The following is a 27906-nucleotide window of genomic DNA, read 5'->3' on the forward strand; positions in this document are numbered from 1 at the left end:
TGTGCAGAAGAGAGAACTGAATGAACATCCTAGGAGGACCCTGTGGGCTCTCTGATGCTGAGAACATTTCCGTCTTGCAAGATCAGTCACCCTGGGAGGTCGCTCTGGGCTCTCGGATGCTGGGAGCACTGGGTTGCAAAGGAACTTTAGGTTATTTTGCCTTAAATTTTCTTGTCCTCATCCTTTCTATGTGGTTGAAACATGGACTATTATGCTGATTAGATTCTTTAAGGCCCATTTGTCCTACCCCTTCTTTCTATGATGAGAACACCGAGACCCAGAGAGGGCTGTGATGGGTCCAAGGTCATGACCAGTCAGGGGCAGATATGAGGCCAGAACTTCCTGCCACCCCAGGCTTCACCTTTTCCAGCAGGCAGAGAAGGGGCAAGGACAATTGTGTTGGGAGTGGGTGAGACTCTACGGCCCCTGAGTAGGGTCATTGAGCTTGGAGAGGAGATGGGGGTGGGCAGAGGACAGCGGAAGAGGAGACCCAGTGGAGAAGCAGGAGGGTCAGCAATAGGTCTGTGGCAGCCTCCCAGCTGGTGTAGGACAAAGGGTCAGGGCCAGATCAGTTTCTCCCTGTCTTGCTGACCCCTCCCTCCCACCCCTTCCTGTCCTCCTTCCTCCCCCGTCCCTCCCTTCATTCCGTCGTCCCTGGATCCCTCAGTGAGGCCCAGCAGCTGAGCATCCTCTGGCAGAGGGAATTAATACACTTAATTAAAGTGTCCAATGAAGAGCTTTGCATATTTCTTAATTACTATCTGGGTCTTTTGGGGGATATTTTGAAATGGGATTTTTCACGTGTCCTCCTTTAGCCTGAGGTGGGCCGGTAGCCCCCTGAGGCCTCAGGAAGGAGCCATCAAGGCCTGTGTGCCCCATCTGAGGCAGCCATTTGGAGCATGAGTAGTGGGAGCTTGGCCTCCACACCCCGGGCTTGTCTGCCTCACAAGAGGGCTGGGGCTGGAATTTTCTGTTTTCTGAAAACAGAGCAAAAGGAAGTAAGGATCAGACAGATGTACCTGGTGTTTCCACCTGCTCCTCTCTTCACCACAGGGCCTGGAGGCTATGCTCCCCCAGGGTCAGGGCAGTAACGGGGGACTTTGTGGGCAGGGGGTGGCAGGGGAATAGTGGAATCCTTTCCCGAGGCCCCTGTGGAGGAGGAGCCTGGGCCAGGGTGGCCTGGTGTCCTTCACAGCTGCAGCACAAAGGGCCGAGCCCTCACCGGCCTTCCCAGCACTCGAGTGGCATTTTCCATCTGTGTTCTGGAAACTGAGCTAAGAAACCTTCTACGTCAGCCAAGCCCATCCTCGGAACGGGTTGCTGGCCTGAGCCTTGGGGAAGCAGATTTGCTGGTTCAGCTTGAGTGAGGGCTACCTTCTGACAGCTGTATACTTGCCCTGACCTGGGCCTGGTCTATGGGGGGGCTGTAGGAGGAGCCTACAGAGACCCTGTCCCTGGTGTGAAGACCACCATCCTAAAAACAGGCTTCTAAGAAGCCTACAAATGGCAGTGAGTTTTGCCAGGTCTTTCCTGCCCCCTTCCCCTCCTCTGGGCCCAGCACTGTGCACCCTGAGGAGGACCCGGTGGGATCGCACTGTCTGCCCAGGAGCACCACTGAGCTGGTGGAGGTGGTAAACAATGCACTCGGAGGGCATGCTGGGGCCCTCTGCAAGGGGGCTATCTAGTGGGTGGTGCACCCTCCACTGGGTCATGGCAGACCCTCCATGCAGCGATTTTCCTTGTTTCATGAAGTCTCCAGCTGATTTCTTGTGCTCCACCTCATGATCTGCCCCATCCCAGCCCTTACAGCAATCTCTTCACACACACCCTGAACCCCCACTGCCCGGGGTTACCACAGCTGGCACAGTGGGGGGTGATGGAGGCAGTGTCAGGGCCGAGTCTGCTTTGGGTGAGATCCTGTCATCTCTCAATAGATTCCTGCCCCCATTCTGGCCCCAGGTAGACCAATGTCCCCACAGTGGTGGACGTGTTCTTCCTAACACACAGATCTGTTGTTCCAGTCACCAGGTGCTGCATTATAAACCACCCCAAAACTTAGTGGCTCAAAACAACAAGCATATTTGCTCTGCACACGCATCTGTAATCTGGGCAGGGCTCGGCAGGGACAGCTTGCCTTTATTCCCCTGAAGGCTTGGGGCCAGAATCTTCTGAGACTCACTTACTCACACATCTGGTGGTTGATGCTGGCTAGTGGCTGGTGGCCTCAGTTTCTGTCCACAGGGCTTCTCCATGTGCTCTCCCCCACCCAGGTAGCCTGCTTTGGGCTTCCTCGCAGAGTGGTAGCTGAGTTGAAGGGCTGGCTTCCAGGGTGTGAGAGCAAGTGTGCTCCAGGTGGAGGCTGAACTGCCTTTTCTCACCTGGCCTTGGGAGTCACGCAGTCACAGTCACAGGCCTGCCCAGATGCACCCCTGATGGAGGGTCAGTGCCCAGATGCACCCCTGACGGAAGGTCAGTGTTATGTTGCACTGAGAGCATGTGGAATGGGGCATATAATGGTGAGGCCATCTTGGAAATGATGAACTGCCACACCTGTTCACGCCACTCCTTTGCTTAAAACCCTTGGAAACTCCTGCTGCCCCTGGGAGAGAATCTGCCTTCTGTGATGTGGCTGACCTGTCCCTGCCCCAACAGCCTTGCCTCTCACTGCCTGCCACCTCCCTCCCCACCCCCACACCCCCCACTCCTTCTCCCTCCACTCCCATTACTGGCCCCAGAGACAGACTTGGGTTTCACTCAACCCAGTGGCCACATGGAGCTTCCTGGGACAGTGTTTGCCACTCATTCCTCACAGCCCTCGTCACAGCCTCCAAACATGTCCCCATCACTCCAAGGTGCATTCCTGCCCCATGTCCCCTGGCCTCTGGCTTCCTGAGCTAATGAGCTTTTGAATCTCCCTGCGTCTGCGCCTCTGCTCACACTGTTCCCTTCTCCCCCACCCCCTCACCCTTCCACAGCTCGGTGGCTGCTCTGCCACCTCCCTGCAGCCTCTCCTGATTGTCCAGCCACCTGGAACCCCTGCCTTTCATGATATCCTGTCTTGATTTGGTCAGATCTTATTTAAACCAGCATGACGCTGTGGTTGAGGTGCGGACTTTGGTGTTGATCTGGGTTCAACTCCCGGTTCGTCACTTACAAGCTTTGTGACCTGGGGTATAATAGCTCCCTCTTTTGATCGTGCTGAGGATTAAATGAGGAAACCTAAGTAAAGTACCCTATTCCTTGCCTGGCGCAGAATAGAGCCCAGTAAGAGTGTTTCCTTCTTCCTTTCTAGAGTGCCTGGTTCCTAGTAAGTGCTCAGTAATGAATTTTCTCACCCTCATTTGGATGAAAAGGGAGAAATGCATCTCCTGCTTAATCATGTGAGACTAAACTACCAGAAGATTACAAGAATATTGCTGAGCCCTGAGCAGAGAAAGAGAAAGAGCTCAATAATGATTTGCCTGCTTATTTTTAATAAAATCCTGCCAGTAGCACTGAATCTCTGCCCTCAGAAAGAGCTCTGCTTTGCTGCAGTGATGTCCACGAGCCTCTATTAGAAGGCATGTAGGACAGTGTGACCTTGAGAACAAAGCTGTGTGGAGAGGACGGCCCCTTCCTAGGCACTGGCAGCTGCTGGAGAGCAGGAGACGTCACACGGGGGTCCTCCTCCCCTCCCCTCAACCCTCCAGGGACTTCCCTTGGCTACCCCAGAACCATATGCCCAGTCAAGTGACAAGCTCCAGCTCTCTTCCCACCCTTGGGGGTGAGACTGAGGGAGTGGCCAGGCAGATGGGGTGTTCAAGCTCTTCATTTCCAGGTTCCAGCACCTTCACCCAGGGTAGTTGAGGGTAGAGTGCGGAGTGAGGAAAGGGTTTTTGTGCTTTAGCAGGGAGAGGAACTTAGCTCAGGGCAGCCCCTTTACTTGCTCAGCAACTGTAGGTAGAGGCTGAGCAGAGGTGGACATGGCAGGGGAGGAGGGTGGGCTCTTCTCAGTAAGCTCTGCTTCAGGATCCTAGGCCACTTCGCAGACACAGAATTCAGAGGATTCCTTTCCCTGCAGTTCATGCCAGACAGTACTGTCCACGCTTTGCACTTAGTGCTTATTGGTCCCCTGCAGACTGGGGAGCCCCACCCCGGAACCTCAGCCAAGGGTAAGCCCAGAGGCCTTGCAGTCGCATACTTGCTCAGTAGGGCTGAGAGACAGTGCACACTGCCCAGACGAACTGCAGGGCTGTGGGAGCCAGGGAAGATGAGGGGGTGTGGGCTGGGCCCATCAGGAACTCTTTCCAAATAGAGGGGCCTAGGAAATGCTGAGAGGGGCTAGTGCCTTTCTCTTGACTGCAGAGCGGAGCCATCCGTAGGCCATATGGACTCCAGTCTGACCCGCAGGTGCTCTGGTAAAGAGGAGGATGGCTGGTTGTATGAGCAGGGTGTAGATGGGAAAGCCTTGGGGGCCTTGGGCACAATATTGTAAGAAATGGGGGACCCTCCCCCAAGCAAGGAGGCCAAGCTGACAAGTTCAGACAGGGGTCTGAGCCACGTTCTCCTAGCAGCCATGGAAAGAGTTGGTGGCTTGGGGGAATTCTAAGGCAGGGGACAGGGCAAGGAGGGCTTCTGCTCTGAGAAATGTGAAAACTGGGCTGAGAGGAATAGTAAGAAAGTATTCCCTTTTGAAGCAAAAGCAAGAATGAGCCTTTCATCTGGTCCAGGCCTTCGTTGGGGTACAACCTGATCCCTTCTCGACCCACAGAGGGCACCTCCAGGGTGCCTGAGTTCCCAGTCTCTGACCTTCCAGATTGGGTCAAGCGCCTTCCAAATGGTGAGAGGCCCTACGTCTGGCCAGTTCCTGGAAAAAGGTGCCTTGGCTTGGCAGGGGCTATTCCCCAGAGCTCAGCTGTGTCTGCAGTGGTGGCAGCAGTGACCTGGCGGAATCCTGAAACCCAGCCTGATCCATAGATGCCATGGAGGGTCGCGGATAGGAGCCCATTTCCTGGTCGGGCAGCTATGTGCTGGCCCTGCTTAGCTCTGTGACCCTGGACAAATAGCTGTCAGCTTACCTTCCCTCATGTAAAATGGGGATGGCATTCATACCCGCTTTAGAGTTGAGGACTAAAAGGAGCGGTGCTGAGGGGCTCAGTACAGTGTCCCTGCAAGCCCAGAATTACTGCAGGCCTCGGGCAGGCAGACGCACGTCTCTTCTGTTGGTTGCTGTCCTGGCACAACCCCTAGCCTGGGCCTGGAACATGCTCCGTAAATAATGGGTGCATATGTGGCCTGTGATGCTTTTTCTGGGGATGCTCAGTAAGCAGCTTGTGTTGTGGTTTTCTACTTCCATCTCAACTTCATCCTGCGGGTCAGAGGCTAATCCAAGGTCAGGAAGGGGTAACTTGGCATTAGAAGCTCTTGCAGGGATTCCTAAGTTCTCAGCCTCTTGTTCCTTTGGTGGGTTTTTAGGATGCCACTGTCTCTCCTTGCTGCCTCAGCTGCCCCAGGGAAGAACAGGTTGGGAGAAGAGAATCTGTGTCTTCCCACCTGTCTCCCCGAGCTGCTCCCCGAGGCCCTTTTCCCTGAGGTGTAAGATGCAGTGTCACTACCCAGGTCGTGCTCTTCCGGCTTCCGTTGCCTCTTGGAAAGGACCAGGCTGGGTTTTTCCAACCCCCGCCTCTTGCTAACTCCGGATTTTGTCTGCCTCCTACTAGTTCAGGATTGTCTCTCTTTTCACCCTGTGGTCCCCGTAGTGCCTCAGAGCTGATCCCCCAGGGGTGGAAAGCCCCCACTTCTCACCTTCATGTGGAATTTTTAGAAGGAGATTTAAAGCAACGTGAAAGCACTCTCCAGCTTTCATTTCTATCAGAAGCTTAAAGGGCAGTTTCCAGGTAAAATGAGAAGAGGTCTTGGGTGCCTGACTGCTCACCCCAGAGATTTAACTTCAAGAAATGTGGTAACAGTGTTTTTCCCTCAGATAGTCTGAAAACTGCTTCAGGTGTCTCACTTAGAACATTGCTACGCCCTTCCACTTTTAAGTATTTTCTCTGTGCCTGGCACTTTATCTAATTTAATTCTTATTGGAGCCCTCTGAAGACTTTGATAGTATATTATTCCGTTTTAAATGGGCTGAGATGCAGAGGGGCGGTGACCACTTCAAGGTGGCAGAGGTAGTGGGTATCTCAGCTACGGCCTGAGTCCGTTTACCACCTCTGGTCACAGATGGGGTCTTCTGAATTCATCCCAACGTAAAGAGTCTGTCACATGTTCCTTCTGGATAGAGGACACTAGTCTCTGCCTTGCCTGGTTTTTGCTGTTGTGAGATGGTTGCTCTGATTTGTTACACAGTGCCCCTTTGAGGCTTTAAGACCGGTAAAGAACTTTCCCCAGAGGGGCCCTGTTGTGTTCCCCTGCTCCATCCAGGCAGCGATGGGCACCCTGTGGAAAACCCGGGCAGAGGGATGGATTGGGCAGCCCGAAGAGCTCCTGGCTCTTGGCTCTCCCGCATCTCCTGCTGGGTTTGCCTGTCTCCTGCAGCCCAGACCAGAAAGGGGTCAGGCTCTGGACCTACCAAGATAGTCCCCCTTGAGCCTCACAGGGCATGGCAGAGACTCAGTGGAACAGTGTAGAGAAGCACTCTGTGCCTGTCCCACCTAACAAATTTGCTTCTCCCTTTCTCGCCCCTCTTCCCCTCCCAGGTGATTAGAAATGCAGATATAGGCGTTTCTGTCAAGGACAGGCTCCAGGGGATCTGCACAGGGTGCAATCACAAGCCAAACCCTGCAGTTTGGGAAATTAGCAGCATTTGTGGGATTCCCAAGAGACTTCCTGGTTTCTCCTAGCCATTCCAGTGGTTCTCAGTTGGGGATGTTACAGCCCCTTAGACGGCAAATGTGTGCTGTCTGGAGTTGTCACACATCTGCAAATGTGTGGGGAGTCTGGGTTTGTCACAGTGTCTGGGGATCCTCCTGGTATTTTGTCTGCCTAGTCCAGAGAGGCTAGACATCCTGTGATGAACTGGACAGCCAGTTGCATACTACAAAGAATAGCCCTACTATTCTTCACTAGGAAGTGACTGATGTACTTCCCATGTCCCTTAGTTCCTTGGAAAGCCGCCTTCCTCACTGAATAAACCAGAAATAAAGAGCATGCTTCCATGCCATCTTCCATTGCATACTGCCAGTGAAAAGGCAGTATTTCCATGAACCTGGGCATGTGAGGGGAGCACATCTTGCCTTGTGCGATTCTCCATTAATGACTTTGGCATCACTTGGGCTCCTCTGGAGTAAGGAAGACCTGCATTTGGGCAGTGAGAATGCACGGGACAGTGGGAGCACCTCGTCCCTAAGGGTTCTCTGGTGGCTCAGCAGGAAGTCCAGTGGGGCCTCAGCAGTGGATCTCCACAGCCCTCCTGGTGTAGAGACTTGTGCCTTCCCCCTTAAGGTCTCTCTCCAGAGACCTGCTTCCCAGACTCCTCCTTTCTGCAACTCATCCTTTCCTCTGTGCTGGATGTTTTGTTTTGCTTTTCATCTTTTTCTTGGAATGAAATGCATTTAGAAGAGACTAGCTCTGGATTGCCATAGCTGAATGTTCTCTTCTTGTTGTTTTGCAGTCGGGAAGACGTCTCTGATCACGCGATTCATGTACGACAGCTTTGACAACACATACCAGGTGAGGTCCTGGGTGCCCACCCCCCACCCCACCACTTCCCCGTGTCCACAGCCATGACAGCCACCGACAGCCTGGCCAGCTTCTGTCCCGGGTTCACCCGTGCTGGGACAACAGCAAGACTGTCTGGGCAACCTGGGTGGTCCTTTCCCGTCTCAGCCCAATAAATGTTCTGAGCCCTCCTGAAAATCCAAACTTTGATAAAACAAAGTTTTTCCAGAGGGAACTGCTAAAAATATAGGGGGCATATTTCAGTCTGTGTGCTTTTGCTCCTTGCAGGCAGCTCTAAATCATTGCAGTGCTTGGTTACTTGGGTGGGTCTTCATGTGGAGAAGGAGGGGCTAAACAAAAAGCAAGAGAGGTGAAAGAGCATTAGGAGAACTTGCTCTGCTAGCATGCCCATGCATGACCCAGGGTTGCTGAGGCACTCTTTCCCCAAGGAGGCTTGTGTGGTGGGCTTGCATTGCTGTACATGGACAGGAGGCTGGATGGAGTGACCACCGTGGCTCATGGCTCTCGAAGAGTAGTCTGGGGTCAACCAGAAGCCCGAAGGATCCTCCAGGTGGCACAAAGGCTAAGCTCTAGGGGGTCAGTTAACATTTCACTTTCCTGGCACTGCTGGTGAATGGGGACATGTGTGCAGGTAAAGTCAATTTTTCCTGCATCTATAGCTTTTGCTCTTTTGCTTTTATGAGAAAAGATAGCGTTTTCTTCCTTAAGATAGAGACAATTGAGTGCATTTTTCTAAGCCATTGAGTTCTGTAAGACACTAGTTCCAAGACATGTTAGTAATTTTTGCTTGGAGAGATATAAGGGGAGATTCAGTGTTTGTATAGATTTAGGGAACACTGGGTGAACAAACGTAAATCGACATCCCTGCTGCAAGACTTCTCAGGGCCTCTGCTATGTCCAGGTATGGTTCTGATTTACTGAAAAAGGGATGTAGTGCGCAGGATCTCCCAGACCTATTTGCTCATGGAATCCTTTTGTCATCGAGTCCTCAGACGACAAATATTTATAGAACACACTGGGGACTACTGTGCTAAGATCTTCCCCCCCCTTCCTGGTCTTGGAGCGTAGAGGGCGTGGAACACAGTTCACTGCAGATCACAGCCCGTGTCTACTTTTTAGTCCATCTGTCATTGTTCTCGCTCCAATACAGAATACAGCCCTCTCAAAAACAGCTGCATTTACTCTGCTGTGGTCTGAAGTGCTAGATGGCCACTGGACTCTGTAAGAATTGACTGTAAGGTAAGGTAAGAACACGAGGCTCTAGGAGAGGCGTCCCTGAGCAGTGCACACAGCCCTAGGGCACGGGCTCTGGGATGCTTGTCTTGGCCATGCCTTGCCTTGGTCATGTCCTCTTTAAGCCGGGGTGTGTACCACCACAGGCTTGCAGAAGCTTCTCCTTCTAAGGGGATTCCACTGCATCTGTTTGGATTAGTGATGACAGCTCTAACAGACTGAAGTCTGACTTGGTATTCATTAACGTATATAAGTGTGTGTGTGTGTGATTGATGATCTCACATGTATTATTTTGATATTTGGTTTTTTTTTTTTGGTTGAGAAGTTACTTATAATGCCTTATGTTGGTGTCCCATGCAACCCAATGCAGTTCTTGGCTGGTTGGTGTTCTTGGCAGAGGGGGCAGCAGAGGTGGCTTCAGGGCCTTTGCAGCAGTCCCCGTTGGCGTGGATCAAAGCTTCAACTCCTCCCCCATGCCATTTGAGTCCCTCAGTCTCTTACCCTGCCTCCATCTCTGTCATTTCCCATTGCCCACTGCTTATCCTGCAAACTGTGGCCCAGTGGGCCTCCCTGCTCACCACTCCCCCCACGGTGACACTGCCACTCCTCCCCGCCTTGGCACAAGCTGTTGCCTCTACCGGAATGCCCTTCCTCCTCTGCTAACTCATCAAGGCTCAGAGCAAATGTTTGCTTTGCCATGCCAGGCTCTCCCCAAGCTCTGCTCTCCTTTGCTTACCCTTCTCTCCCCTTTGACCATTGTTCCGGGGCCTCCTTTAGCCTTCCCAGCTCTGCAGTAACTCTTTATGTGTGTTTGGCTCCCAGCCAGACTGTGTGCTTGGCTGAGGTCAGGACCCTCTTAGATTAGCTGCTGCATTCCCGGGCCCAGCACAGGTTCTGGCCAGAGTTGGCAACACAAATGCCTGTTGGAACAAAAGTGACTTGGAGAAGCAACTGTCTGTCTCCGTCTTAAGACCCCATCAGACTGTGAGGCCCCAGCGGCCCGATGCCTAACAAGAAACCCTGGGAAAGATTCCAGAGAGAAGCAGCTTCTTTGCAAGCTTTTCTGATTTTTTCTTTTCCTTGCAGAAGGTAGAATTCCTTTTCCAATAGTCTTTAAAATAGTAATTAGTCTGGGAGGCCAGAACTCCAATTCTGTGCACACACAGGCTCATTTTAATGAATTCTCTGGAGAGCTAGAGGGGAAAATGTTATTTTGTTTTTCTTAACTTGGTGGAAGAGAGATTTGGGAAGTAGACAACTCCTCAAGAGCTCTGCAGGGTGAATTTACTGCCCCCCCCCTCAAGATTTACAAGTTGCCCCCAGCATAGGACCACACCTTGCCACCCCCACCCCCCACCAACATCCTCCTGTCAGCAGTGGAGGTCCACAGCCTGGCAGAGCTCACCCTGCCTTGATTAGGATCCTTCCCTCACATCCTTTCTGCATGTCTCTGACTCTCCAACCCCACCTCTGTCCTCTCCTCTCCTCATTATGACAGTACATATTTGCCAAATGCCTGCTTTGTATTCAGAGAGGCGGTAGGGGAAACTGGCCTGGCCACAGAACCTGGCCCTGCCCTCGGCTGGCTCATCCCCCTTCCTGGGTGGCAGTCAGCGATCCTTCCTCAGCCGTGCATGAGGCCCAGGGGGCTGGTGTTAGGACCCAGGTACATGGAGTTGTGTTCTGCTGCCGGGCCTCTCGGGAGGTTCTGTCCACCTGACAGGCCCCACCAAGATGTTGCCTTGTTGGCCTGAAGGGATGGGGGTCTTCTGGCTCCCCTTGGCCGGCCCTCAGCACCCCCCAGCCCACACACATATGCGTGCATGCACCCATGCTTGCACCTCATCCTCCTCTTCACACGTGCCCTGTCCAGCTTTCATCACCTGCTTGTCACTTCGTCTAAATCTCACTTGAAGAAATCAAAAATCAAGACTCACAAACAACCAAATGAGACTTGTGTGTGCAATGATTCTCTTATATAAAACCCCACTAAGAAATTATTTTTAAAAATTTAATATGGACAAATTCCTGGACCTGCTTTGTGATGCAGAGACTTGGCCCTCTGTGTGGGCCCGCCCTGCACAGGGCAAATGAACATCACTGCAGGCCTTGTCCTTGGGCTGCCTGTTTGAAACCTGGAATAAGCGAATGGGGAGATTTCAGGCCTCTGCAGTGGCTGCTGGGGGTCAGCAGGGGAGGATTTGGAAGCAGGGTTCTTCTGGGTCCTCGATACTGGCCACAGTCAGCATAACCTGTTAGGGGTATGGCCGGGAGAATCATAGTTCCCACCAGGCGTGGGGCTCGGGCATTAGCATTTAAACAATCTCAGAGAAGATTACTATGAACTTGTGGCCGAGGCTAAGAACCAACTGCTCTGTCCCAGAATCTCACACCATGACATGTTAAGAAACCTCTGACCAAATGGGCTGCCCCCGGGAGGGCCCCTGGCCTGCCAGAGCTCACCCAGCTGCTCTCAGGAGGACACACTCCTAGAGTGGAGAAGGAGCCTTCCAGAGGACGGTGATGCTTAGTCTGCACTGGATCTCTCCCTGGTCCCATAGAGCTTCTGGGGAAGGAACACAACGGGCGCCTCCTCTGTGCCTTCCCAGGCTGGGGAGTGACCCGAGAAGGCCTCATTCCTGCCTGCTCTGCCCTGAGGCTTTCTCTCTCATCTCCTGGCCTGCCTTCAGGGTGGGGCCACCCACCGTGCAGGCCCTTGGATCCCAGCACCTCCCAGTGTGACCGTCTTGGGGACTGGAACCCCTGGCCTAGGCCTCAGCACCTTCTCCCCTCATCTCCAGTCCCCGGCTGGCCCTGCATGTGACCTGGTGAAGCCATTCCCCTCAGCAGCGTTTCTGGGCAGGGTGCTGGTTTTTCTTTACATCGTTTCTCAAAATGATTAGATATCTCTCTGTGTGACGTTGGTTAAGTTGATTTAGTAGAGACAAACATGAATGTTTGCTGGGCCTGGCCATTGGATCTGTGGTGCTGCCCGTTCACCACTCAGCAGCCCCTGAAACTAGGGCCTGCCCCCACCCTCCCTGCAGCACAGGGTTTGCCTTTCACAGAGGAGGTGACCTGGGGCTGGGCCACAATATCAGCATGTACCGGTGCTGGCAGCAGGGAGGGGGTAGGATTTGTGTATTTGTGCAGGGATCACAGAATGTGGAAAGCCGTGCTTTATTCAGCATGCTGTTTGATGATCTGAAGTCTGTTTTTCTGGGGCAGCAAGTTCTGCTAATGCCCTTGGGCAGGAGGTTCAGGTCATTTTCAGGGTTCAGCAGCAAGACCTCAAGGAGCCAAGCCCCAGGCCTAAAGTGCCCCCACACCACCGGTGCTGGATGCCTGAAATGGGCTAGTAAGGAAAAGGCACCTGGACCAGGTCCAGTCAGAATGTTCTTCTCGGACACTTACCCACACACTTGTGGATTCTGGACTCTGATCCCCTTCACCGCTGGGGCCAGGGAACAGGAAAGGGGTGGGGGAAGCACCACCCGGAGGATTTCAGGGGTAAGATTCTGAGGTGACTGAGCACCATTTTTTGGTGAGTCTCCATAAGGGGATGAATCAAGACATGGGGTCCCTGGCACTCACAGCGCTCATAGCAGCAGGACAGACAACCAGGAGGGAGATATTCCCTCTGAGGGGCTGGAGGAGGCAGGTGTTTGACCTTGAAGGAGGGGGTGCAGTAAGACAAAGAGGTGAAGGGTCAGGGAACGGCCTAGAGGGACATGAGTCTTGTGCTGGAACATGGAGACCTCATTCAGGAAGAGGTGGGAGGGCTGGAGAAGCCACATCGCCTGCTGGAGCACCAGGTCAGGGAGCTCAGACCTTATCCCCAGGGCACAGGGAGCTACATCCACCCTGAAAGCTGGTGGTGGAGTCCCTGCCAGGAAGTGTGTCAGTCAGCCAGGGTGTGAGTACCAATCTCACTGTGTTGGGATCTTTACTCTGCTTTGGGAGGGATGGCCCATCCTCGGGTGGTCCAGCTACAGGTCTGTATGAGCCATTTGCTGGGTGGGTGAGGTGGTAACAGTGAGGGAAGGGGGTCCTGGTATGGTGACCTGAAGGTGGGTGTGAGCTGGCCCCAAGATGCACTCACTATGTTCACATCATAATAAACACCGCTGTTGTCAAGGTGTCTTCATGTCCAGTATCCCATTTTACATTGATGCATAAAGCACGTGAAGAGTAGTAGGAGAACCATGTGCTACTGGTGTGGTCCCTTCAATGAGTGGTGCTTCAGACAAGGGAGGGATCAGCAGCCTTGCTGGTGGGTAGTGAGGGCTTCCCGGAGGAGAGGGTGGGGAGCTGGTCTGAAGTCCAGGGAGGGTCTCATGAAGCTGGATTGGAGGGAGGACTGATTGCACACTGAGGAGAAGCATTGGTGGAAACCCAGAGGTGTAATGATTCACTGCTGTGCCCACACGTGATACTGATCAATGCGGGGATTCTCTGCTTGATGCACTCAAGTTCTTGAGACATTGTGAAAGCGTTTACTTCTAAGCATGAAGCAAGGAGAATAGATGGCCTGTGGGCCTAAAATCTGTCTTCCCCAAACTGCAGTAACTCTGAGAGTTTATAGTATTAAAAGATGGACAGGTTTTAGGATAATGAGTACAGTAGCTCTAGATGATGTGATTAAAGGTAATCTAATTATTGAGCATGTGCAGATTAATTACATACAGAACATGTGTAAGAAAATGGTGGCCTTAATATGATGATGGGTGTGATTTTTAATATTATAATGAGGTATAGGTCACTTATAGGTTAAGGTTTAAGCTACTCCATATTTCAGGTGGGCCAATTTCGGTTAGACCTAGTTTTAGTCTAGTAAGACACCTTAGGAATTGGGGTGAGTTAGTTCAGGGTTGACTCATGTTCCTTCATTAATAAACATTAAGGGGCTATCTTCCTGATCACAAGACTTCAGTGTTATAAAGTAAGATAAAGGAGTGCAAGTGGGGCTAGTCATGAGTTATCATGAGGCTTTTACAATCCCAAGGTAAAGAGTATAGTTATACAATCGTTATCAGAGACCAAGGTATCTGAGTTACAGTTAGTGAGTTTAAGTAGTTTTGGTATTCACTTTTGGCTATTCTACAGTATACTAGGAAGTAAAAAGGCATGTATGTAATGATTCAGTAATCATAACCATTTGTGAACTCTACTCGGTTACAGATGCATGTGTGTTGCATGCACGCACTAGAGGAGGGGCTCTTCCTGGAGGAGGAAGAGTGTGATATTGGGGCATGTGCTCCCTCTGGACATTTACCTGGGGCCTGGACCTGGGGCAGACTTGCCCTTGTTTTAAAATCTTTTCTTTCCTTCCCTCCTGTTTACCAGCCTTCTCCGGGTCTCCTTTATCAAGCAAATATAATAGAATTTGCATGTCACCAAGTAGGAATGTGGTCACTGCTAGTACAGAAAGCTGGTTATGGTGGCTTAAACAAAAGAGTTTTTGGTTTTCCAAATGCAAGAAGTCATGGTGATGTTTGAAGTAGGCACAGATACTCAGTGATGCCCGGGCTCTTGCTGTCATTCTATTCTGCCTCTTTGGTGTGTGGGTTCATCTTTGCACGGGCTGGCTTCTGCTGCTCCAGATATCACATCTGCATTCAAGGCAGGAAAAGAAAGCAAGAGCTTTCCTAAAATCCTCTCGCCCTCTTGCAGACTGCTGCTTGTGTCTTATTGACCAGAATTGGGTCACATGATCACCATTAGTCTCTAGAGAGGTTGGGAAAGCAGTATTTGACTTGTACAAGTCTGTAAGATAGAGGCCAACAAGGGAGAAGAAGGTTGTCAGTGGGTATTGGGTTAGTCCTCCAGTAGCACCTGCTACATTTCATAAATTGAACCAACCATGATGACATTTCACTGCCCCAAATTTCAGTAATCCTTCTAATTCACTTTTTAAGTTAATGATGTAGCTCTTAGGCATCCTCAGAAGTCCAGCACCTGGAGCATCTTTTGCCATAAGAGCTGAGAAGAGGGCTTGCACATTTGGATCCATTGCTGACCCTTCAGGAGACCTCTCAGGAAGTTTCAGGCCACACATCCTTGGGTGTCTGTGTGGCTTGTGAAGAAGTGGACTGATTTTGATAAAATTTAATCCCTTAAAGTTTGAAGATGCATGTTGTTTGGTTGATATTTCAGTCCACAATCATGAAATAAAAGAACAATCAATAAATACTTAAAATGGGTAGTGACTAAAGCTTAAGCCGCTCTGCAGTGGGAAAAAAGTAGCTGCCAGGAACTCTGAGGCTGAGGTGTGTGAAAGAATCCAAGTACTCACACTCTGTGGCCTTCTGAGCAGACACCTGCTCCCTAGGGCTCACATTGCCAAGCTTCTGGCAAGGACAGACCTTGCCCAGCATGTTTTCCAGAGGCTGCTGTCTCCCTGCCAAAGCAACCACTTGCCAGTCTGAATCCTTAAGTTTTGCCAGCCTCATTTGCATGCTAATTTGCATGACTTTACCCTGGGACTTTCATCGAATGGTCCGTGGTGCAGAGTACAAACAGCAGCTTCATTGTCAAGGGCTTGTCATGCCTAGCTGCTTTCTGCCACTTATGGATGCTTCCCCAGCCATGGGCCAAGGCTTGGCCAAGGCTAAAAGAAGACACACATACATGCCTTTTCATTATTTCTCTTCCTGGGAAGAGAATCTTGAGTCAATTTATGCAAATTACCTTGCAGATTTTCACTGCAGACTTTATTACTATGTCTTGTCAGAATGTGGATACAAAATTATATTGCATAATAAATGCACATAGCCAAGCAGATTTCAACAAGTGCCTCAGAAACATCTCTTTCCTCGGGGATCAGCTGGGCCCTTGGACGTTTTTGTGCAGAGGGAGGCATGCAATGTACATTCATTCTGTGCTATTCGTCTGAACCCTGTTGACACTGTTTAATACCACGTTCTGAAGAAGATAAACGTGGATGCAGCTCTGAAACCTGTGCTTGTTAAGATTCCTCACATTTTGTAAAGTGAAATGCCTGCCATTTTTCACAAGCAGTGCAATTTGCAAGCACGAAGATATTAAAGGAATAAATAAGCATTGCCAGGCTTGGGGCAATCTAATTGCCGCAGAATGGAGGCTGGTCTCCTCAGAGAAGCGTCATGCGGTATAGGAGGTGCATACAGCAGAGCTGAGCAGGTGAAGAAGGATTCTGGGGCTCGTGGACTGGAATGATATTGTCTTGCTATCCTGTCTTTACATCCCTGTGGAGTAGTTACCGGCAAGAATAATTCACCCCATACCTCACAAGAGGAAATGTACAGAGAATGAATGCTTTGACCAAGACTCCATGGCAAGCTCTCCTTTAGAACCCACCTCTCTGAGGGCCAGCCTTTCCTGAAGCTCTCCTCTTGGGCTTGTTAATAGGGATTAACAACAAAAAAGTTTCTAGGGCAAAGAAGCTTGGGAAACATTGGGTTAAATGAAACTGACCATGTTTCTTTAGTGCAGAGCCTTTAATATGCCATTTTGTTTTACGGTTCTCCACAGGCCTAGAATGTGCACCTTTTCCCAGAAATACTTGATCGCAATTTCCTTTTGTTTTTCCTGAAGACTGTCTGATGGGGCTTGTATTTCACATAACCTGAGAAACATTTGTGGATGGTCTCCTATGGGGCGGGTTTACAATTTCTCCTGGAAATCCCTGGGTCAGTTGGTTACTAATAATAATTCCTTGTTTTTGTTTATGCGGCATCTCACAGAATTTAGAGTACCTTCATGTATCCCACTTTGTTGGAGCCAACAGTCCTTAATGAGGCTATGATTATCCCCATTTTATAGATGAGGAAACAAGGTCCAGAGATGCTAAGCCATTTTTCCAGGACTTTAGTGTCTTCTGATTCCCAATGCAGTGTTCTTCCAAGCCCACCATAGAGCACTCAGACCCTATGAAGGCACAGCAGAAAGTCCCTGAAAAAAAGGCACTCTCTGGGGAAAGTAATTGGAGGCCAGAAGTGGGGAAGGGGAGATAGCTGAAGCAGAAATACTGCTTGAAATGCAGCATTTTGTTCTGAGTTTCCTGGTGGAAACTTTCCCCTAGGAAAGGATACATTGTGCATAGTTCCCACACAGTAATGACGAGAAGCTCCCAGGTTTGTGTGGTGAACCAGTCTTTGTGAGCACTTGAACAATTTCATGCAGCAAGCCAGGGACAATGGTCAGGTTTAAAACCCAGGGTTTCTACGGGCCAACCCACAAAGGGAATGTGGAACGGCTTGGCAGGCAGAGTGTTGAGTGGCAGTGTGACCCGTGAGGAATAGATGCTCCCCAACTGGCGATTTGTGATACGGACCCTTACAGACTGCCACCCCAGTCTGGCTCAGCTGCTGCTGAAACCATTCTGGAGAGTGTGATCAAAGCAGCCTGGGCCCATAGCCTCTGAGGATCTGATTTGGCACAAGATAGGTATGAAGGACCCAGCAGAATGGTAGTAGACACAACTCCTAGACATGGCCCTGCTGAGAATGCCAGGAACACCATCATTAGCTTTGCTGCTGAGCAATCTTAATCAGCTGGTCAGCCCAGCTACTTTCCAAGTCCTCCCCTGGACCGTGGACATCCCCAGTGGGGAGGAGAATGCCTCTCAGTACAGATCTGGCAGGTGGCATGAGTGACGCCTAAGCCTGGTCACATCTTTGTTCTTTCTGGTGGCTTGGTGGTGGATGTCTTCTGGAGAAGCAGCATCTTAGGCCATTCCTTAGAGGCTAGTGTAGTTGGGATGTGCTCCAAAGGTGCTGGCCCCTGAAGGTCTTCTTTTATTTGCTCACCTAAAAGCCCATAATTTAGCATTAGAGAAGATGCCAGTTAAGTTGCTATGACCTTGCTGACTGCTCTGAGTCCATGGGCAAGTCACTTCCCTTCTGTGAGGCTCTTGTTCATCATCAGCAAAGTGGTCCTAGCCATACAGACCAAGCCCCCTCCCCCCTTTCCTTGTTAAAGGAACCCTCGTCTCAGTCACCCAGGCTCTCTGCATCTCTCACCCTCACCAGCTCCTACCAGTCCTTCTTGATGTCATCCACATGTGCCCTTCCTCTCCACCCTCTCTGTTCTTCCCACACCTCCTTGCCCATCCCCTGGACCTTTGCAGGAAGTTCCTTTTTCTCTCTTGCCTTTGTCTGATTCTCCATCTTTCAACCAGAATGTTCTTTCCAAAGCCCAAGCTACAAGGAAGACCCAAACCTGTTCTTGGACTCCCTCTGAGCTCTGACTTTTATCCACCTCTCTGGCTCCACCTTGTGCTCTCCCCATGTCCCCTACAGAGAATTCACATCCATTGGTCCTGAACCATTTGTGGTGTTCTGGAGGAAACACATGGCTTCACACCTGAGAGCCTTTGCTGAAGCCATTCCTTTTATCTGTCACAGATAGTCTCCTGCATTTGCCCATGTATTTATCATTTCCAGGGCTCTTCATTTCTTCCTGAAGAGTCTAGTCTCCATTGGTATCATTTCTCTTCAGCCTGAACCGTGTCCTTTCACATTTCTCTTAGGGAAGTTCTGCAGGCCAAAAATTCTCTTTGTTTTCATTTATCAAAAAAATGCTTTTATTTTGCTTACACTTTTGAAGATATCTTCACTGGATTTAAAGTTCTGGGTCAACTTTTTTTGTTTTTTTTTTTGTTGTTGTTGTTTTCTCAGCATTTAATGATTTAATGATGTCATTCACTGTTTTCTGGCCACTATCACTGTCATCGTTCCCTTATATTTAATGCATCATTTTTCTCTAGCTTTCAAGATTGTATCTTTACCTTTGGTTTTTAGCAGCTTGACCCTGATGTGAATAGGTGTTCTAGTTTGCTAATGCTGATAGAATGCAAAACACCAGAAATGGACTGGCTTTTATAAAGGGGGTTTATTTGGTTACAAAGTTACAGTCTTAAGGCCATAAAATGTCCAAAGTAACACATCAGCAATCAGGTACCTTCACTGGAGAATGGCCAATGGTGTCCGGAAAACCTCTGTTAGCTGGGAAGGCACGTGGCTGACATCTGCTTGCTCCCAGGTTGCATTTCAAAATGACATTCTCCAAAATGTCTGCATCAACTTCCAACAGCCATCTTCAAAATGTCTCTGTAAGCTGCAGCTACTCTCTTATCTCCTGTGCGTTCTTCAAAGTGTCCCTCTTGGCTGTAGCCAGCTCACTCCTGTCTGAGCTTTTATAGGGCTCCAGTGAACTAAACAAGGCACACGCTGAATGGACAGGGCCACACATCCATGGAAATGATCTAATGAGAGTTATCACCTACAGTTCGATGGGTCACATCTCCATGGAAACACTCAATCAAAGAATTCCAGTCTAATCGACGCTAAACGTCTGCCTATATAAGACGGCATCAAAGATAATGGCATTTTGGGGGACAGAATACATTCGAACTGGCACACATATGTTAAACTGCTTGATATTGTCCCACAACTTATTGAGGCTCTATTTGTGGATTGTCTTTTCAACTTTTTTTTTCTCTCTGTGCTTCCTTCTGGAAAACTTCTATTTAGATCTCTCTTCAAGTTCACTGACTCTCTTATCTATCTTGCTGTGGAGGCCATTAGTAAGTTTTTAATTTCAGATTCTGTATTTTTCAGTTCTAAACTTCCATTTGTTTCCTCTTTATAGTGTCTGTTTCTCTGCTGAGATTTTCCATCTGTTCCTTCATTATGAGCTTATTTTTCCTTTATATACTTGGGCATAGTTATATTAGCTGTTTTAAAATACCTGTCTGCTATGTTCAGCAGCTGGGTCATCTCATTGTTGATCCTACACATTGTGAATAAGATTATGGATTCTGTTGTGTCCCTCTGAAGAGTATTTTTTTTATAAAAGTGGATAAATTGGCTAGACTCAAATTCTCAGCTGTCTCGTTTGTGATGGGCAGCAGTTGAAAGTTCTGTTCATTTTGCTCTTGTTGGTTGGTTGGTTTTTGGTTTTTGTTTATTTTAGTGTCAGGGGCATGTCTACATCAGTCAGAGATTGGAGCAACTTTTCTATACATAATTTGGGGTGCCCTCTCTGTGGCTTTCTCATTTCCAGAATTTTCTACTTCACTTTCCAGTTTCCATGGTAGCTCTGCTCTCCATCCTCTGACTTCTTAACCAGTAAGACCGTGGGTTTCTTTCCGAGTTTTAGCCACCCCTTAGCTCCCAACTAGGGCCTGCCTCAAGCAAGAAGTCATAAAAAACAGGAACCTTGCCCAGTTCTTTTCAAGTTTTGACTCCACTCCAGTTTCTTCTGGCTTTTGTTCACTTTCCAGTGCCTTCAGATAGTTGTTTGTTATATTTTGTTCAGAGTTCATAATAGTGATTTGCAAGAGGATTGGTATGATGGGAACTCTGCCATTACTGGAAGCAGAACTCCCCCCATTCCTTCCATCTGGGGTGTTTGTCCCCACCCCCCCCCCATTCTTCACTATTCCCCACAACTTCACCTGCTGGAAAGTTAGTATTCATTCAAGGACTTGCATAGTTGCCCCACCTTTCCTCAAGAAATCCATCAGAAGAAGCAAGTTCTCTCCCCTCTGGAGCCTTAGCGCCCCTCTAACTACACTACTCCTTCCCATCTGCCAGGAATGATATAGTTGTCCCACAAGGTTGCAAACTCCTTACAGTCAGGGGCCACGGGTTATTCTTCTCTTTGTCCATCTAACACGTGGTAGGCACTCAAGAATGCGTAAGTAAATGAGTATTAGTTTCTTATACCATTTGCCAGGAAGGCGCTGCCCAGGGGAGACCATGATCACATTTTCCTTGCACATATGGTCTTCCTGGGGGAGATGGACTCCGGCTGGCAGTAGTATGGGGCCAGCTGCTTGTGCCTTGTGTCTGGAAAAATAGATGATGCCAAGGAGCTAGAAGTTTTGTCTGGTGATGGAGGCATAGTCAAAGCCTCCATAAAAGTTCTTGTTTCTATTCTGGCCTTAGAGAGCTGGTGTTTTTTTTCTGTTAAAATGCAAATGACCTTCCTCTTAAGAGGGCTCTGCTGAGCTATTATAGTAATGACCATAAGATTCTGAAGCCAGATAGGATATGACCCCACACACAAACTCGTTAATAGCAAAATGACAGCTTCAGAAATGAAGGGATTTCAGGAAGCAGGGGGAGAACTGAATAGTTAAGAACAGGGGCATTGCAAATCAGTGTTTCCTGTAGAGCAGGTATCTTGTTCACAAACTCTTGTCCTTGGTTCTGAGTGAGCCTTGGTTTCTTCATCTGTGAATAGCACCTTCTGCCCACATGGGGCATCTCCCTCTGTCTCTCACCTCAGACAGGTATCTCCTCCTGGATAGCGCAGCCTCCTCAGACTCTGATTACTGGACCACCTTAGAGTCTAGACAGTTGTTTGCAAATTTAACCGCACAAATGAATTATCTGAGGGTTCATCTGGAATTCAGATTCCCAGGCCAACAAACTATAGTTTGTGATTCCATCTGCATGAGGCTCAGGAATCTGATCATGTTTAACAAGCTCCCTATGTGATTTTTTTTTTTCTGAGTTGACAGGTTTATTTTATTTTATTTTATTTTGTGTTTTTGTTTTTTTTTTATTGACATTGTTCACAAGCCATACAATTATCCAAAGATCCAAAGGGTACAATCAGTTGCCCATGGTACCATTATACAGCTGTGCATCCATCACCACAATTTTTTTTCAATTTTTAGAACATTTTCATTGTTCCAGAAAAGAAATAAAGACAAAAAAAAGAAACTCAAATCCTCCCATACCCCTAACCACCCCCTGCCTCCATTATTGACTCATAGTATTGGAATAGTACATTTGTTACTGTTGATGAAAGGATGTTAAATACTACTAACTGTAGTATATAGTTTGCAATAGGTATATATTTTTTCCTATATGCTCCTCTATTAACTTCTATTTATAGTGTCATACATTTTCTCTAGTTCATGAGAGAGATTTCTAATATTTGTACAGTTAATCATGGACATTGTCCACCACAAGATTCACTGTTTTATACATTCCCATCTTTTAACCTCCAACTTTCCTTCTGGTGACATACGTGACTCTGAGCTTCCCCTTTCCACCACCTTCACACACCATTCAGCACTGTTGGTTATTCTCACAGCGTGCTACCATCACCTCTGTTCACTTCCGGACATTTAAGTTCACCCCAGTTGAACATTCTGCTCATAATAAGCAACCGCTCCCCATTCTTTAGTCCCGTTCTATATCCTGGTAACTTATATTTCATGTTTATGAGTTTACATATTGTAATTAGTTCCTGTCAGTGAGACCCTGCAATATTTGTCCTTATGTGTCTGTCTTATTTCACTCAATATAGTGACCTCAAGATTTCTTCATCAACCCATTTTTTTAAGATGGTTTTGTTCATACACCATACAATCCGTCCTAAGTAAACAATCGATGGTTCCCTGTATAGTCACATATTTATGTATTCACCACCATCACCACCATCTATATAAAGACATCTCCGTTTCTTCCACAAAGAAGGAGGAAGAGTCAAAGAAGGTAGAAAGACAAAAGAAAAAAAAAAGAGAGAGAAGAAAAAAAAAAAACATGACAGCTAGGAAGCGACAAAAGGAAAGATAGCATTAAACCAAAGTAGCATAAAGACCAGACAACATCACCAATGCCAAAGGCCCATCCCCTCTGCTATGCCCCCCATATACATTTAGCTTTGATATATTGCCTTTGTTACATTAAAGGAAACATAATACAATGTTTCTGTTAATTATACTCTCTAGTTTGCATTGATTGTATTTTCCGCTCAATCCCACCCTATTTTTAACACCTTGCAATGTTGACATTCATTTGTTCTCCCTCATGTAAAAACACATTTGTACTTTTATCACAATCGTTGAGCACCCTAGGTTTCACTGAGTTATATAGTCCCAGTCTTTATCTTTCCTCTTTCCTTCTGGTGTCCCACATGCTCCTAACCTTCCTCTTTCAACCATACTCACAGTCATCTTTCTTCAGTGTCTTTACATTGCTGTGCTACTATCTCCCAAAATTGTTTTCCAAACCTCTCACTCCTGTATTTTCCTTTCTGTCTGCAGTGCTTCCTTTAGTGTTTCCTGTAGAGCAGATATCTTGTTCACAAACTCTGTCATTGTCTGTTTGTCCAAGAATATTTTAAGCTCTCCCTCATATTTGAAGGACAGTTTTGCCAGATATAGGATTCTTGGCAGTTTTTCTCTTTCAGTATCTTAAATGGATCACCCCACTTCCTTCTTGCCTCCATGGTTTCTGTTGAGAAATCTATACATAGTCTTATCAAGCTTCCTTTGTATGTGATGGATCGCTTTTCTCTTGCTGCTTTCAGGATTCTCTCTTTATCTTTGATGTTTGATAATCTGATTATTAAGTGTCTTGGTGTAGGCCTATTCATATCTATTCTGTTTGGGGTATGCTGTGCTTCTTGGATCTGTAATTTTATGTCTTTCATAAGAGATGGGAAATTTTCATCGATTATTTCCTCTAATATTGATTCTGCCTCTTTTCCCTTCTCTCTCCTTCTGGGCCATCCATGGCATGTACATTCCTGAGTTCCGTGTTGTCATTCAATTCCCGGAAACACTGCTCATATTTTTCCATTCTTTTCCCTATCTGTTCTTCTGTGTGTAGGCTTTCAGGTGTCTTGTCCTCCAGTTTCTGAGTGTTTTCTTCTACCTCTTGAGATCTGCTGTTGTATGTCTCCATTGTGTTTTTCATCTCTTGTGTTGTGCTTTTCATTTCCATAGATTCTGCCAGTTGTTTTTTTGAACTTTCAATTTCTGCTTTATATACTCCCAGTGTTTTCATTATACACTTCATCTCTTTTGCCATATCTTCCCTAAACTTTTTGAATTGATCTAACATTAGTTGTTTCAATTCCTGTATCTCAGCTGAAGTGTAAGTTTGTTCCTTTGACTCGGCCATAACTTTGTTTTTCTTAGTGTGGGTTATAGTTTTCTGTTGTCTAGGCATGTGATTTCCTTGGTTACCCCAGTCAGGTTTTCCCAGACCAGAACAGGCTCAGATCTCAGAAGGAGGCAATATTCAGTATCAGGTTTCTCTGAGGGTGTATCTTAGAAGATTGATATACCCTGTGAGGCCTCAAGCCCCTGTGCTTTTCTGCCCAGCATGTGGCACCTGTCAGCCTTTCACTCCAGACTGGTGTAAGGAAGTGTGGCCTGTGGCTTTACTAGTTGTTCTTTGTTGTTTATCAGTTGTTCCAGGGGGACTAACTAGCTTCCACTCCTCTCAGGCTCTGGGGTCTGGTTCTGAATGAAAGACAGGTAGTAGAGCTTGGCACCACCTTCTTTCTCTTAGGGAAAATATAACCCCTAGGGAGAGGTCATTTATGTTTAAATAGTCTCTCTGCCTGTGCTATCTTCACCCTTGTCTGGGTTAGAATGCTGGGAACTGAAAATGGCTGAGTCTTTCTCCACTAAGCCAAAAAAGGGACAGAAAGCCCCCTTCAGGACCAGTCCACAGCCACCCTCTGGGTCTCCGAGGTCAGTTGTCAACAAAAGCCTCTGTCTGCTTGTTGGAGATTCGTAGCTTGTATTGAGCAGTCAACATTTGTTAATTAAAACCTCAGTTGGAGTTGGGCTGAGGTATATTTGCTTGTTCAGAGAGTGCTGCTCTCTAGCACAGCCAGGCTTTGCAATTCCAGCTGCCATGGGGAAGGGGCTCTTGGCTCAGGTCCACAGTTTTTATTTACAGATTTTATGCTGTGATCTTGAGCAGTCCTCCAATCCAGGTTGGTATATGATGTGTGGACAGTCATGTTTGTCCCGCAGCAGTTACTCCAGATTATTTACTAGTTGTTCTTTGTTGTTTATCAGTTGTTCCAGGGGGACTAACTAGCTTCCACTCCTCTCTATGCAGCCATTGTCTTCCGCGGGTCTGCCTCCCTATGTGATATCAGTACAAGTGGTCTAAGGACTACATGTTAAGAATCAGTGAGTCACTGGCCAATATGAAATCTTTACAGTATAATAGGGAAACTGTTAGTTGAGGGACACTGGAACCAGTCTAAGTGTTCCGAAAAATGATTTGCAGAAGAACTGAATCTTGAGCTATGAGTAAGTATTAACCATGTGAAAGTACATTCCAGGAGAGGGAACAGTGTTAGAAAAGACACAGAAACACAAAATGACTGTGGTTTGTGGGGAGTCCCAACCAGAGGAGTAGTATTAGAATGTAAAGGAAGCTGTAGGAAGCCAGCAGCAAGTCCTGCACAGCTTTGCAAGCCAAGCTGAAGTGTTTGGACTGTTTTCTAGGAACAGTAGGGAGTAATATGGTCAAATCTATGTTTTAGAAAGATAACCTTGGTTCTGTCTGAAAGATTAATTAGAAGCAGAGAGCCTCATGGCAGAGAGGTCAGTCAGGAAGCTGTTGAGGTTCTTCAGGTAAAAGAGATTCCAGGTCTGAACTACAGCAGGGGGCCAGTGGATGGGGGTGGAGGAAAGGGACAAGTGAAAGCAGGAGGCAAAGTAATCAGTTCATTGATTGAATTGATTTGAGGGAGTAGACAGGGCCACAAGTGAAGAGGAGGGATTCAGAAGGGCACCCAGGGGATTAGGCATCTGGATTGGTGGAGGGACCATTCATTGAGATAGGGAAACAGGAGAAGCAGGTTTGGAGGGAGATTAGAGGCTTCATTTGGGACATTCTATTTTTAATGAAATGTCTAGAGAACAGTTAGATGGAGGTGTCTACTCAGTGGTTGGATACATGGATCTGGGGTTCAGGACAGAAATAATCTGGAATGTAAATGGGAAAGACATCAGCACATCATATTTAAAGCTATGAGAGTAGATGATGTTCCCCTGAAAATAAAACACCAGGGAAGACCAACATTTTAGGAACAGAGAAAGGAAGGGGATCCTACAAGAGACAAAAAAGGAAAAGTTAGAAAGCCAGAAACAAGTAGCATCATGAAAACCAAAGTAGAAAAGAACGTCAAGGAAGAGGGGTTGGGCGACAGGGTCAGGTGCATCCAAAAAAGCATCATGTAGAGTCTGGCCTATAGAATGCCCTTAGAATTCAGAGATGAAATGACTACTGCCAACCTCAGTGGGCAGAGGGGCAGAAACCAGACTGCCCTATTTAAGCAGTGGGTGGGAGGAGAAGTCGTCGAAACAGTGAGTATGGAGTCCTTTCCCAAGAACATACATAATGAGGAGAGGTTAGAGATTGGCAGAGAGCTAGAGAACAATGTAGTGTCAAGAAGGGAACTTTTTTAGGGATGTAAGAATCTTGGGAATGTTTCCTGGATGAAAGGAAAAAGTGAGTAGAGAATTTGAGGTTGAAGATACAGAAGAGAAAGAAGATGGCAGAAAGCATCATCTTGGAGGAGAGGACCAAGAGGACCCCCAAGGAGAGGCTTACCTTGAGTAGGAGAAGTAGCAAATACTCAGAACCTGGATCAATGCAGGGATGAGGCTGGACAGATGTTCACAGCTTTGCAAATACAATTTGAATGCTGGCTTTGCCATCTCCTGCTGTTGACTTTGGGAAAATAACTTAGCATCTGTTGGACTCATTTGTCTTAGCTATGACATAAGAATTAGAACCTAACTCATAGCATAAGTTTGTTACCAGAATTAAATAATGCATGTAAAACACTTAACGTGGTAGCTGGCACATGATAAGTATTCAGATGTTTAGTCATTGTTACTGTCTTTATCGTTGTTGTGGTTGTTGTTATGTAGAGGGTAAAAGCAGGAAGTTGAGGTGGTGCATACTGGGTGTATGCCCAGTAATATAAAGTATGATCCTGGTCATCTGCTGAGAGTGAGCAGCACTGGGAATGGAGCAGGGGGCAAAACAGGGGAGAATGTTATGAACCATCACTGAGGTGGGTGGGAGTGGAGTAGAAGGAGAAGTAGCACGGGTTTATAGTGAACCATGTATTTACCATTTCAGATGCTGTTATATTTCTTCTTTAAAGATTCAAAATTTCCCTTCATCCTGAAGCATTTCTTGTAATGAAGGCCTGCCACTGACAAATTATCAAGGCTTTCCTTTGTCTTCTGAAATTTTTTTTGTTCTGCTTTCATTTTTGAAGGGACATTTTTGCTGGCTGTAGAATTCCAGATTAGCAGGACTTTGATTTTGTTTTTAATTTGGATACTTTAAAGATGTTGTTCCACTGTTTTCTGATGAGCTGTCTCCTCCATTGTTTCTGATGAGAAACCAACCATCATTCTAATCATTGTTCCTTTGTATGGAATGTGTCTTTTTGTTTTCTGGCTGCTGTTAAGATTTTCTCCTTATCTTTAGTTTTAAACAATTTAACTATTATATGCCTAGATGTAGTTTTCTTTGTATTTATTCCTGTTTTAGGTTCACTGACCATCTTGAACTGGTATTTTTAATCAAATTGGAAAAACTTTTGGCCTTTTTTTCAAAATTGTTTTCTGCTTGACTTTCTGCTGTCCTACTGAGGCTCCAGTTGCACATATGTCAGATTACTTAATGTTGTCCTAGAAATTGTTGGGGCTCTATTCATTTTTATTGCACCATTTTTCTATCTGTGCGTCAGTTGGAACACTTTCTTCTGGTCTGTTTTCAAGTACACTGACCTCTCCTCTGAAATGTCCTAGCTGTTGTTACTTCCATCTAATGAATTTTATTTCAGATATTGTGTTTTTCAGTGTTGAGATTTTCATTTAGTTTTGCTTTAGACTTTCCTTATATCTTTTGCAATTCACCCATCATATCCATCTTTTCCTTTATATTTTTAGCATAAGAGTTATCTTAAAGTCCTTGTCTGCTAATCCAACCTGAGTCATCTGGGGGTTTGTTTCTATCAAGTATTTTCTCTAAGTTTTGGCTTGAATGTTGTTGCAGTTTGCTAACGCTGCCGTTAAACGAAATACCAGAAATGGATTGGCTTTTATATAGGGAGTTTGTTTAGTTACAAAGGTACAGTATTAAGGCCATAAAGTGTCCAAGGTAAGGGGGTACCTTCACTGAAGGATGGCCAGTGGCGTCCGGAAAATCTCTGTTAGCTGTGAAGGCACAA

At 47.4% G+C, this 27906-nt stretch overlaps 1 protein-coding gene across 2 annotated transcripts in view; it reads left to right on the forward strand.

Annotated features, from left to right (window-relative positions):
* Window positions 1–27906, forward strand: part of RAB6B (RAB6B, member RAS oncogene family) — a 77243-nt gene that overhangs the window by 32037 nt on the left and 17300 nt on the right. The window contains exons 1-2 of one of the 2 annotated variants that reach the window (XM_037844652.1): window positions 2296–2300; window positions 7598–7656. In XM_037844652.1, coding sequence (XP_037700580.1) covers window positions 7627–7656 — 30 coding nt within the window. In that variant the 5' untranslated portion in view covers window positions 2296–2300; window positions 7598–7626. Of the gene's footprint in view, window positions 1–2295; window positions 2301–7597; window positions 7657–27906 lie in introns of those variants that run through there. The other variant, XM_037844650.1, reaches the window with a different exon arrangement.

Source organism: Choloepus didactylus, chromosome 1 (genome assembly GCF_015220235.1).
Source record: "Choloepus didactylus isolate mChoDid1 chromosome 1, mChoDid1.pri, whole genome shotgun sequence".
NCBI lineage: Eukaryota > Metazoa > Chordata > Mammalia > Pilosa > Megalonychidae > Choloepus > Choloepus didactylus.